This window comes from Sapajus apella, unplaced genomic scaffold (assembly GCF_009761245.1).
Source record: "Sapajus apella isolate SASKATOON/1434 unplaced genomic scaffold, GSC_monkey_1.0 scaffold1, whole genome shotgun sequence".
Taxonomy (NCBI): Eukaryota; Metazoa; Chordata; class Mammalia; order Primates; family Cebidae; genus Sapajus; species Sapajus apella.
Genome location: NW_022436941.1, coordinates 5,946,629 through 5,959,594, shown reverse-complemented (window position 1 = coordinate 5,959,594; position 12,966 = coordinate 5,946,629). Strand labels below are relative to the sequence as shown.

The following is a 12,966-nucleotide window of genomic DNA, read 5'->3' as shown; positions in this document are numbered from 1 at the left end:
GAGACGGAGTTTCGCTCTTGTTACCCAGGCTGGAGTGCAATGGCGCGATCTCGGCTCACCGCAACCTCCGCCTCCTGGGTTCAAGCAATTCTCCTGCCTCAGCCTCCTGAGTAGCTGGGATTACAGGCACGCACCACCATGCCCAGCTAATGTTTTGTAGTTTTAGTAGAGACGGGGTTTCACCATGTTGACCAGGATGGTCTCGATCTCTTGACCTCGTGATCCACCCGCCTCGGCCTCCCAAAGTGCTGGGATTACAAGCGTGAGCCACCGCGCCCGGCCTCATTATCACGTTTTTAATGCTGGGTTGGGTCATGGGGATGAAGAAACTCAATGATGGTAGTAGTATAAACATTTAAATTTGGAGGAAACTCCGAGGAGTTACAGAGTATGTAAATGATTTTGGAAATATTTACTGTGTCTGACATCAAGAGTTAGCTAATTATCAACTGCATCTCTATGATCTAGTAGAATATATAATAGAGAGTTGAATGTTTCCCAGCTTTCTTATTCACAGGGAAAAACATTAAACTATGTTATGAATATGTATTGCTAAATCACATATCAATGGGGCTGTGCATTAGAAAGGTGTTTATTTATTAAACTTGCATAAAAGTTAGTAGCTTTTCAGAGAGTAATTTGTGGTGGGGTCCCAACTCTTGTCTCTGCCCTCATTTAAGATTTAACTGTAAGTCTTCTTTAACTACAGGATGTGATGCAACAGGCCACCAATGCAATTCTTAGAGGTGGCACCATTCTGGCTCCCACGGTGTCTGCAAAAACCATTGCAGAACAGCTTGCTGAAAAGATCAATGCCAAGCTCAATTATGTGCCTTTAGAGAAACAAGAAGAAGAGAGACAGGATGGTGGACAGAATGAATCTTTTAAGAGATATGAAGAAGAACTAGAGATCAATGACTTCCCACAGGCAAGTAACAGTTTTAAACCTTTTTTTATTGTGAAGCAGAAAAAGCAAAAATCTCATCTTTAAAACCCATGAACATTTTAATAACTACTTCACTTTTTACCTAAATGGAGGATATAACAATAGAAATTTGACTTTTATGAATATGTTCAATGTACATTAGGATCTAAATGAACGTATGATGCAGGTATGTGTTAATAATGATCTTTGTTTTGTTTTTGTTTTTTTGAGACAGAGTTTCGCTTTTATTGCCCAGGCTGGAGTGCAGTGGTGTGATCTTGGCTCACCGCAACCTCCGCCTCCCAGATTCAAGTGATTCTCCTGCCTCAGCCTCCCAAGTAGCTGGGATTACAGGCATGTGCCACAACGCCAGGCTAATTTTTTTGTATTTTTAGTAGAGATGGGGTTTCTCCACGTTATTCAGGCTGGTCTCGAACTCCTGACCTCAGGTGATCTTCCCGTCTTGGCCTCCCAGAGTGCTGGGATTACAGGAATGAGTCACAATGTCATGCCACCGCGCCTATCCAATAATGATCTTAATATTGACCATAGGGCAGGGCGCGGTGGCTCACATTTGTAATCCCAGCACTTTGGGAGGCTGAGGTGAATGGATCACCTGAGGTCGGGAGTTCGAAACCAGCCTGACTAACATGGTGAAACCCCATCTCTACCAAAAAAAATTAAAAAATAGCTGAGCGTCATGGCACATGCCTGTAATCCTGGCTACTTGGGAGGCTGAGGCAGGAGAATTGCTTGAACCTGGGAGATGTAGGTTGTGGTGAGCCGAGATCTCACTGCCTCAACAACAAGAACGAAACTCTGTCTCCAAAAAAAAATATATATATATATATTGACCATAATATATATATAGACCATAATGTGATATCAGTCAGTCTAGTCTTTGTTAGCACTCTGGATTTTTTTGTCTTGTTGTGAAGTGATTTTTGTTTTCCTTACCTTTTCTTTTAGACTGCTAGGTGGAAAGTTACCTCTAAGGAAGCTCTGCAGAGAATCAGTGAATACTCTGAGGCCGCAATTACAATCAGAGGAACATACTTCCCTCCTGGCAAAGAACCCAAGGAGGGCGAGCGGAAGATTTACTTGGCAATTGAAAGTATGTGCTGTTGGTTCTATTTCAGTCTCGAGTTTAGATCAAGGTTAATGTAGATGTAATAGACGCAAAGAGAATGTGAGGTCAATTCTAGAGAGAACTGAAAGTAAGGAACACTTCTGAAAAAAAAATTTCATATCATTTGACGTCTTTATTTAGAAGTTCAGTACATATGCAAAAGTAAATGATCTGTGAGACTCAGTTTTGACAAATCAGTCAAATTTGAAAATTAAAAGAAAACAACATTTTGAGGACTGACCTTTTTATGCTTAGGAATATTCTGGCCTAAGTTTAGGTTGGAATGTAAATCAACTATATTAATCCACTCAATGAATGTTTATCTAGGCAAATATTGCCTGTGAAATTATGCTCATGAAAGTTTATACCTTTAACAAAATAACAAGTAGACAATTAATGCCTAACCTAATGGAGACAAATAATACATTATTACATTATCTAACAGCAATTAGGTTTTCCTTTTTTTTTTTTTTTGGAGGCTTGCTTTGTTGCCCAGGCTAGAGTGCTGTGGCGCTATCTTGGCTCACCGCAACCTCCCCCTCCCAGGTTCAAGCGATTCTTCTGCCTCAGCCTCCGGAGTGGATGGGACTGCAGGCACCTGCCACCACGCCTGGCTAATTTTTGTATTTTTAGTAGAAATGGGGTTTTACCATATTGGCCAGGCTGGTCTCACGAACTCCTGACCTTTGATCCACCCGCCTCGGCCTCCCAAAGTGCTGGGATTACAGGTGTGAGCCACCATACCTGGCCGGTTCTTAACTTTGTTTCATACATTCATGAATGAATTTATTCCAGAGGCAATTTCCACTTTTAATGATTTTGTCACCCAGGCTGGAGTGCAGTGGCACAGTCTCAGCTCACTTCAGCCTCAACCTCCTGGGCTCAAGTGATCCTCTTACCTCAGCACTTCCAAGTAAGACTACAGGGACGTGTTACCACATCTAGCTAATTTTTTTGTATTTTTTTAGAGAAGGGGTTTTGTTATGTTGCCCAGGCTGGTCTTGAACTCCTGAGCTCAAGTGACCCGCCTCCACTCAGCCTCCCAAAGTGTTAAGAGTACAGGCATGAGCCAATGCACCCAGCCTATTTTATTTTTTCTGATGTGTTACTCCGTTGCATAGTAGGACACCCTGTGACACTTTATTTTTTCCCTGAGACTGAATCTTGTTCTGTCGCCCAGAGCTGGAGTGCAATGATGCAATCTCGGCTCACTGCAACCTTTGCCTCCCGGGTTCAAGCAGTTCTCCTGTCTCAGCCTCCCAAGTAGCTGGGATTACAGGTACACACCACCACACCCGGTTAATTTTTGTATTTTTAGTAGACACGGGGTTTTACCATGTTGGCCAGGCTGGTCTTGAACTCCTGACCTCAGGTGATCTACTTACCTTGGCCATCCAAAGTGCTTGAATTACAGGCATGAGCCATTGCGCCCAGCCAGGTATTTTCTTAGTGGTTACCCAGTGGATTGCACTTAACATCTTTTTTTTTTTTTGAGACAAGTGTCTCTGTTGCCAAGCTGGAGTGTAGTGGCGTGATCTCAGCTCACTGCAACCTCTGCCTCCCGGGTTCAAGCAATTCTCTTGCCTCAGCTTCGTGAGTAGCTGAGACTTACAGGCGCATGCCACCATGCCCAGCTAATTTGTTTTTTTTTTGAGACGGAGTTTCGCTCTTGTACCCAGGCTGGAGTGCAATGGCGCGATGTTGGCTCACTGCAACCTCCGCCTCCTGGGTTCAAGCAATTCTCCTGCCTCAGCCTCCTGAGTAGCTGGGATTACAGGCACGCACCACCATGCCCAGCTAATGTTTTGTATTTTTAGTAGAGACGGGGTTTTACCACGTTGACCAGGATGGTCTCGATCTCTTGACCTCGTGATCCACCCGCCTTGGCCTCCCAAAGTGCTGGGATTACAGGCTTGAGCCACTGCGCCCGGCCTTGGTTTTTTTTTTATTTTTAGTAAAGATGGCCTTTCACCATGTTGGCCAGGATGGTCTCGATCTCCTGACCTCGTGATTCACCCACCTCAGCCTCCCAAAGTGCTGGGATTACAGGTGTGAGCCACCGCACCTGGCCAATTTCACCTTTAAAAAATTCTTTTTTGCCTTCATTTTGGAAGAATAGTTTTCTAGCCATAGAATTCTTGCTTGATAGTTTTGTTTTGTTTTTCTTTTGGTACTTTGAATGTCATTCTGGCCTCCATGAATTCTGAAAAGAAATCTGATGTTAATCCCATTGAGGAACCCTTGTAAGTGATAGGTTGCTTTTCCAGAATTGTCTTTTGATGGTTTTATTTTCTGCTTCAGTGTGGGTCTCCTGGAGGGTTTTTGGGTTTTGTTTTAGATTTTTGGGTATGTATATATACATATTTTTCATCAAATTTGGGAGTTTGTGTTAATTCTTCAGCTGTTCTTTCTGCTCCTTTGTATCTCCTCTGAAACTCATATTGTGCGTGTGTTGTTGAAATAGATAGTGTCTCACAGGTCTCTCAAGCTTTATTCATTTTTCTTCATTACTTATTTTTTTTCCTGCATTCTCTGACTTGATCACAATTGACCTACCTTCAAGTTTAGTCATTCTTTCGTCTCATCAAATCTGCTGCCGAACTCTTCTAATGAATTTTTCATTTCGGTGATTGTGCTTTTCAACTCCAGAGTTTCTTTGATTTCTTTGTTTCTCTTTATTGATAGTATTATCTATTTAGTTGGACATCATTTTCCTGGTTTTTTTTAGTTCTTTATCTGTGGTTTTCTTTAGCTATTTGCGTATATTTAAAATAGTTGATTTAAAATCTTAGTCTAATAAGTGTAATATCTTGATTTATTTTATTTTATTTTATTATTATTACTTTTTATAAAGACGGGGTTTCACCATGTTGGTCAGGCTGGTCTTGAACTCCCAACCTCAGGTGATGTGCCCGCCTTGGCCTCCAAAGTGTTTGAATTACAGGTGTGAGCTCCTGCACCCGGCCTAATACCTTGATTTCTTTAGGGACAGTTTCTGTTTATTTTTTTCCTGTGATCAGGTCATACTTTTTTTTTTGTTTGTTTGTTTTGTTTTTGTTTGTTTTGTTTTTGCATGCTTCTTAGTTTTTTGTTCAAAACTGGACATTTTGACATTTTGAATATTATCAGGTAATTGGAAATCAGATTTTCCCCACTCCCTATTGTTTGTTGCTGCTGCTTATTGTTCAGTGACATTTCTGAACCATTGTTTTAGTAGTCTCTATTCTTTTTCATGTGTGGCTACTGATGTCAGCTAGTCATTAACTCTAGCCTTTGCTTTGTGCTTGTACAGTCTGAGGTCAGCAGAGATGAGAGCGTAGGGCCTTCTCAGGTCTTTTCTGAGCATGTGCCCAGCCCTGGTTGTACACATGGCCTTTTAGATTCCAGTGAATGTGAGAGCTTTACAAAGCCCTTACTCCACAAAGCATTTCATTCTCTAGCCTGTCCTCCTACAGTTTTTCGTTGTCCTTTGCCCCAGCTATTGTTCCTTTCCCAAGGATAATGTCTACTGCATTTACATTTTGACAAATACTTTCCTGACCTCTCTAGTATCAACCCTGGGAGAGTTCTGAGTTAGGTGGGATAAAAGCAAGCCCTTTGAGTCTGTCTTTCAGGGAGCCATCAGTCAGGTCACAACAAGCAACCATTTTTTTTTCTTGTTGATAATAAGGTTCATTTTGGTACCAGGAATGTGGGCTGTTCAAGGTTGTGAGTGGGGAGTAGGTGGGAGTTGAAGAGACGGGGTCAAGGTAAGTTGAAAGGCTGATGAAATACTCTGTTACTGAGATTCAACGTTTTTTTTTCCCCCATGAGTAAGTTTTTGTCTGGTTGATGTAAACTTTTGGTTAGTTTCCAGAGCTCAAATGAAGTTGATTTTGACAGGTTTTGCAAGTTTACTCCTTTCTGTGGTGGGACAGACTTGTGTAGTTCCTTGCTCTGCCATTTTTGCTGATGTCACTTTATTAGACTTTTTGAACTAATAGTGAATTATGGCAAAGACAAAACTCAAATACAGCTTTTATGTTTTACATATTTTTGCGACTCTACCATTGCGTCATGGTAAGTTTCATACATATTTTTAAATGGTGTACAAAGGATGTGTGTCCAGAACTAGGCAAACAACACTTTTTTTTTTTTTTTTTTTTTCATGCTTGTGACTATGAGAAACTGACTTAGATCTATTTATTTCAAGTCAGGTTTTATAAAATGGCATGATTTTGTGTATCCTGAAATACTTTTGGTCTGCCAGTGACCCAGTGTGTTTCTAAATCATGTGACACTGTTTCTTATTACATAGTAAAATGGGGGTTGCTGACCCCTGGGTCTTCAAGCAGAGAAAACTAAGCTGATACGTTTCTGTAGTTGGACCTGGACAGGTCTTTGCTACTGTGTTAATTAGATCATGCAGGATGAAAACAATGATAGAGGAATGTGATGATAAAACTTTGGTGTACATGAAGTCAGGCTTTTATTTTCTGCTTGAATACATGGGTATCATTTAAGCAAAATCAATATTTTAATTGCTTACCTTATAAAGAGGTAAATCAGAGACATGGTTATTTGCTTTGAAAAAGGATTCTTTTTGTAATTCATTTATTAATTTAAATGCAGTATCTGCTTGGTATGGTATAATTAATATGTCAAATTTCAATTTATATGTAACTTTATTAGAATACATCTTTACCATCAAGTGATTTGAAGTGAGATATTCACTGATTCCACAGCTTCCTTGTACTTTTTCTTTCATACAGAACAGTTTTGGTCATTTGTCTCCACTATAAATTTACACTCAGGAAATAACATCTAATTTTTATAATAATCTAAGCAAGTCTCCCCAGTAAAAAGGCAACTTTGTTGAAAACAAATTCTAAGAATAATCTAGAAATATAATGATACTAGCTGGGCGCAGTGGCTCACCCCTGTAAGACCAGCCTTGCCAACGTGGTGAAACCTCATGTCTACTAAAAATACAAAAATTAGCTGGGTGTGGTGGCATGCACCTGTAATCCCAGCTACTCAGGAGGCTGAGGCAGGAGAATTGCTTGAAACCAGAAGGCAGAGGTTGCAGTGAGCTGGGATCATGCCACTGCACTCCAGCCTGGGCAACAAGAGCAAAACTTTGTTTCAAAAAAAGAAAGAAAGAAAGAAAGAAAGAAATATAATGATACTGAATAAGAGCTAGGTAATTTAAATGATCTAAAGCTTTCAGAATTTTCAGAGGTAATTAGTTTTTTTTTTTTAAGGATCATTTAGTTTTTGAAACTCCAAACTCAACTAAACACTAACAGGATGAAAACAGGTGTTGCTAGGTGGAGGGAGCCCTGTGTCATCTGTTTCTAGTTCTGTAATTGGAGGGACCCCACTGCCTGGCTGGCTCCTTGGAGGCTCTGTTAGGCTCAGCAGCTCCAGGCCTCCCACCAGGCAGAGGGAAGGAGAACAGGAAGGTCTTATATGCCTAGTCAGCCTGTATAATTTATATAGCCTATTCTGTGACCCTCTCTTTTTACTAGTGGAGAATCCCTTAAAAGCAGCCAGGAGTTGTTTTAGGACCAATGAAAGGAAATGCCCTTTTTTTCATGGCTGCTTATAAACATATGTAACCTATTACAAGAAGTTACATAAGTCAAAGTTTAAACTGGTCCAAATTGGGCTCTGACTAAAGTATGAAAATTAATTTTCCCGTTAGATCTAGGTGAGAGTGTCATTTTCCTTCTTTTTAAAGTTGCACAAAAATATCAATAATCTTCACACCAACTCATGCTAAGCAACGTGTTTTCCTCCCAAATTTCATTTTTGTTATAATTTTCAGTCTGACTTGGCTCTTAATTCTTCTGTTTCTCTTCCCTTCCATCACTCACCTTCCCCATATAGTTTTAAAATGTTGTGGTTAGTGGCTGGCTAGTGGAGGTATAGGATTTAAATTAGATATGTTTCTATGACTTCACAGCCATACCCTTGGCCTTTTACTTCCTGTTGTGAAACTGTTTCTGTCTGTCTTTCTGTCTCCATCTCTGTCTCTCTCTGGGGACAGAAAAGTTACTCATTTCTAATATGAGGTGAAATTTTCTAATTTGTTATAAATTCTTTCCTTCATTTGTGTGTTTTTTTAAATATACAAAATGATAAAAATGTAGCTCTCTACATTGCAAACCCAGTTCTCTTTTTATTCTTAGTAATCTTTAATCTTCTTTGATTCGGCTCTTTTACTGTTCTCAGTGTGCAACATGGTACCTGTCTGTACTTATGTACTCCCTGGCAGTGTCCGTTTGCTCCAGATTCTGCTCAGTCTACCCTTGATGGCTCTCTAATCTCTGCCAGTTCTAAACTTGTAGTCCATATTTCCATTGGCCTCATTTATATTCCTATCTGGATGTCTGAAGAGCATCTCAACTACAGCAATTTTAGAATTAAATTTCACCTATTATCACTATCTGAAACACTTATTTTTCCACCTGGAGTCAGTATCTTCTTTATTACTTCTAACTCAAGTTTTTTCACTTGCTAGCCAGCTCTTAACATCTTAATTTGTTTATCTTTTTCACTGTTCACATCCCATCAGAAAAAAAAAAAACTTGTCCATTCTACCTCAAAAATGTGCTCTTATGATGGTATAAATACAATATTGTGAGAGCACTAAGGAAAAAAAAACACTTAACTCTGCCTGGAAAAGTCAGGAAAAGCTTCCTAGAAGTGGTATTTAAAAGTGATTTTAGGCCGGGCGCGGTGGCTCAAGCCTGTAATCCCAGCACTTTGGGAGGCCGAGGCGGGTGGATCACGAGGTCAAGAGATCGAGACCATCCTGGTCAACATGGTGAAACCCCGTCTCTACTAAAACTACAAAAAATTAGCTGGGCATGGTCGTGCGTGCCTGTAATCCCAGCTACTCAGGAGGCTGAGGCAGGAGAATTGCCTGAACCCAGGAGGCGGAGGTTGCGGTGAGCCGAGATCGCGCCATTGCACTCCAGCCTGGGTAACAAGAGTGAAACTCCGTCTCAAAAAAAAAAAAAAAAAAAGTGATTTTAGTAAACTACTTCCTATTCATCCTGTTGTGGTATCTTTACAAGTTTGTTTTTCTAGTAGTCTGTAAGATTAAAGAGCATGAATTTGTTCTTTATATATTAAATCTCTTACAGTATGTGAGAGGTGAGTGCTTGATGTTTATGGAATTAATAACTGAATGAATGTCTGCAGCCCACCTCATCCAGTCAGCTATCTTGCTGTGTTCGTTCACATTCTTTTTCCAACACACTTCCCTTACTCTTCAGTAATTAAGCATGCTTGTCTTCACTCTGTACCATTATACATGCAATTCCCTTAGCAAAATACACTCCCTAGTATGTCTCTTCCCTCCACTTTGCTAGTCCTCCTTTCATTTTAAAAATTTTGTTCAGATGACACCTTTCTGAAACATTTGCATACTTCAATGAACATATAAATGTCTAATAAATACTTGCTAAATGAATAAATCAAGGAGGTTATATTTTCCTTTAGCCTTCTTACTATCTTCCGGACAAATTGCTAATAGTCTTTTCATTCCACTCTTTTTAATCACCATACTAGGAGCTCTTAACACATAATGTGACCTCAGTGGTTACATTTGAAACTCTAAAAGTAATCAAAATAATAAGCATTTATATAATGTGGGTAATAAGCCATTATATAATGTGGGTAATGTTCCACCAGGCATTAAATGGCTATCTTGGCAGGCAGTACAATGTTTCTGAAAGTCACCTACAGTGTTTCTTCCTGGACCTCCATGATGTGGGTAAACACAGTGTAATTTTAGTAATGTGAATAACATGCTTTCCACTCAATCACCAGGTGCCAATGAACTGGCTGTGCAGAAAGCAAAGGCAGAAATCACCCGGCTCATAAAAGAAGAACTGATCCGGCTGGTGAGTGAAAACCTTAAAGTTTTATTTGTTTTGTTTTAATAAGTGTTTTATTGAAATAGAATATTAATATAGACAAGTACTCAAATCTTAAACATATATAGTTTGATGAATTTTCACAAAGTAATAAGCATACCAGTATAATCACTACCCAGATCAAGAAATAAAGAACATTAGTAATATTCCAGAAGTCTTCTTTTTTTTTTTTTTTTTTTTGAGACTGAATCTTGCACTGTCACCCAGGCTGGAGTGCAATGGCATGATCTCAGTTCACTGCAACCTCCTCCTTCTGGGTTCAAGTGATTCTCCTGCCTCAGCCTCCTGAGTAGCTGTGTTTACAGGCGCCCACCATCACACTTGGCTAACTTTTTGTATTTTTGGTAGAGATGGGGGTTTCACTTGGTCTCAAACTCCTGACCTCGGGATCTGCTGGCCTCAGACTCCCAAAATGCTGGTATTACAGGCTTGAGCCACTGTGCCTGGCCCCATATTGTGAATTTTAAAATCACAGATGAGTTTTTCCTATTTTTGAACTCCACATAAGTGGAAGTATGTGTTCGCACCTTTTGTATCTAGCTTCTTTCACTCAACATTTTGAGGAGATCAGTCCATGTTATTGCATATAGCAATAATTCATTCATTTTCATGGCCATATAATATTTATGTGAATATACAACAATTATATATTTGATTTGAGGGCTACTCTTTGTTTTTTATGAATAACGCTTCTATGAACATTATTCTCTGTGTGTTTGGTATATATTAGCATGATTTTTTTTCTTGAGTATGTACCTTGGAGTAGAATTGTTAATTATAGGTTAGGTATTGCTAAATAGTTTTTCAAAGAGGTTACATCAATTCACACTCAATCCAACAGTATATGAAAATTCCAGTTGTTCTAAATCTTTGCCAGCGAATAGTGTTGTCAGTGTCTTTAAACTTAAGCAATGACTTAATTTGATTTTGGAAAAAGCAGCCATTTACAGACTGCCTTTCCAGAAGAGGCAGACATGTCCCTGTGTCATTAGGGACTTTTCCTACGGTGTGTACATTGGGATGAGGGCCCTTTTAAAGGAAACCTTGCTTTTTCTTTAAGTGTAATTCTGAGAGCTTTTCTAAAATTCCCCTCACAGAGCATTGTTTTTTTAGGGGGGTAGGTTTAGAAGTTTAATGAAAAGAGCGTTCACAAAACAGAAGTAAAACACCTGTTAAATCATGTGCTTAAGACTTTTTCACCAAGGAGTGATAGAAAAGTATATTATGCCCATAGGTGCTATCACCATTAAGTTGATTCAAAATGTTGTTAAGGAATGGTGGAGTGAACAGAGAAACCATTAGTTATTAAATAGTTTTTCCTTTATCAATGGAATAATATTAACATTTAAAAATTTAAATAACCAATAGTTTTATAAGTTGGCAAAGGAAATGATCTTAAATGCTTTCCTTTTTTTTTTTTTTTTTTTTTTTTTTGCTTTCTCTGATGATGTGTCTTTTATTTCCTATTACAGCAAAATTCATATCAGCCAACAAATAAAGGAAGATACAAAGTCCTATAAACATCCGGAAAAAATATTTTTACCTGTGCTGCTCTGTGATATATGTGACAGTTGGTGGCTGCAATTTACAATATATTGTAAATTAAGATTTTTAAAATTCTATCTTGCTGATTTTTTAAAAATGTGAGAAACTAGTATTTGGTAAAGAAATCTGTCCGTAAGTACACCCACAATCAATCAAACTATATTTAAAGCCGGCCTGTTTTCAGAGTTTGATGTCCTTTAATGTAAACTTAAATATCAATATTATAAATGTCCGGGTAATATTCTAGAGGTTTAAAAAATGGAAATATTTGAACTTTCTATTGAAGACAATAAAGTACACAAGTTGTTAAGGGATTATTCACTTTATTCTGTACTTTCAATGAAATTATGATCATTTCCTAAGAAAAGGTAAAATTCACTCATATTTTGTGTCCCTGTCTTGAGCTTAAATGTTATATGACTTTTTGAAACAATATGAACTCGATTTAAGAATGTTATAATAGAAGTTTTACAAAATAGGTTGGGAGTTTTTGTTTCAATTTTTGTCATTATAAATGGGCAAAAAGTATTGGACTAATTTTGGTTTTTATACAAGTAAAGATTTAATAGTATAAGGTGTTTTGCATTTCTTTACACTGAGTGTAAAACTCTACTAAGTTTTAGTATTTACTACTTTTAGTTTCCCCTCACAGCTTTGGCTCCATACCTTGCTCCTCTTTTATAATCTTCCTTAAAAGAAAGAGTGTAGCCTATAAATATTAAATATGATAACTTTTCTTTCCAGAAAATGTTTGTATACATGTTATATGTACCAATATCCTACAACTTTTAATCTGATTTTTCTTCAGGATTATTGAGTAGGCTGTGAATTTTCTTTCTTAAAAATTGTAAAACATAATGGTACCCAAGTTTGAAACTGAGATGTCTTCATCTTAGTGAAATTTAGTTCACTAAGGTGTATCATAAATGATATTTTTGAGGCTGGGTGCAGTGGCTCATACCTGTAGTCCCAGCACTTTGGGAGGCTGACGTGGGCGGATCACTTGAGATCAGGAGTTCAAGACCAGCCTGGACAACATGGTGAAACCCTGTCTCTACTAAAAATACAAAAATTAGCTGGTCATGGTGTTGGGCACCTGTAATCCCAGCTACTCTAGAGGCTGAGGCAGGAGAATCTCAGCCGAGATCACACCACTGCACTCCAGCCTGGGCAAAAGAGTGAGACTTCCTCAAAAAAATAAATAAATAAATTGAATTTTTGAGCCCTCAAGATATAGTTCCTGAATATTCTAATTTAAATTGTTATAGTTGGATTACCTAATGTTCTTTTCAAGACTCCTGATGTATTCATATTATTGTCACTTTTCAAAAAAGGAATTTTTTTCAGGCATTAAATAGATACAGTCGGCCTTCCATATCCAAGGGTTTCACACCCACAGATTAAATCGACCACAGATCAAAAATAGTCAGAAAAAAAAA

The 12,966-nt window shown here is 38.5% G+C and overlaps 1 protein-coding gene across 2 annotated transcripts in view; it reads left to right on the top strand.

The window, feature by feature from the left end:
* DDX46 (DEAD-box helicase 46) overlaps positions 1-12,966 on the top strand; it is a 78,536-nt gene extending 65,570 nt beyond the window's left edge. For both annotated transcript variants that reach the window (XM_032248933.1, XM_032248846.1), the window contains exons 20-23: positions 710-928; positions 1,895-2,039; positions 9,876-9,949; positions 11,455-12,966. In XM_032248933.1, coding sequence (XP_032104824.1) covers positions 710-928; positions 1,895-2,039; positions 9,876-9,949; positions 11,455-11,502 — 486 coding nt within the window. In that variant the 3' untranslated portion in view covers positions 11,503-12,966. The remainder of the gene's footprint in view (positions 1-709; positions 929-1,894; positions 2,040-9,875; positions 9,950-11,454) is intronic.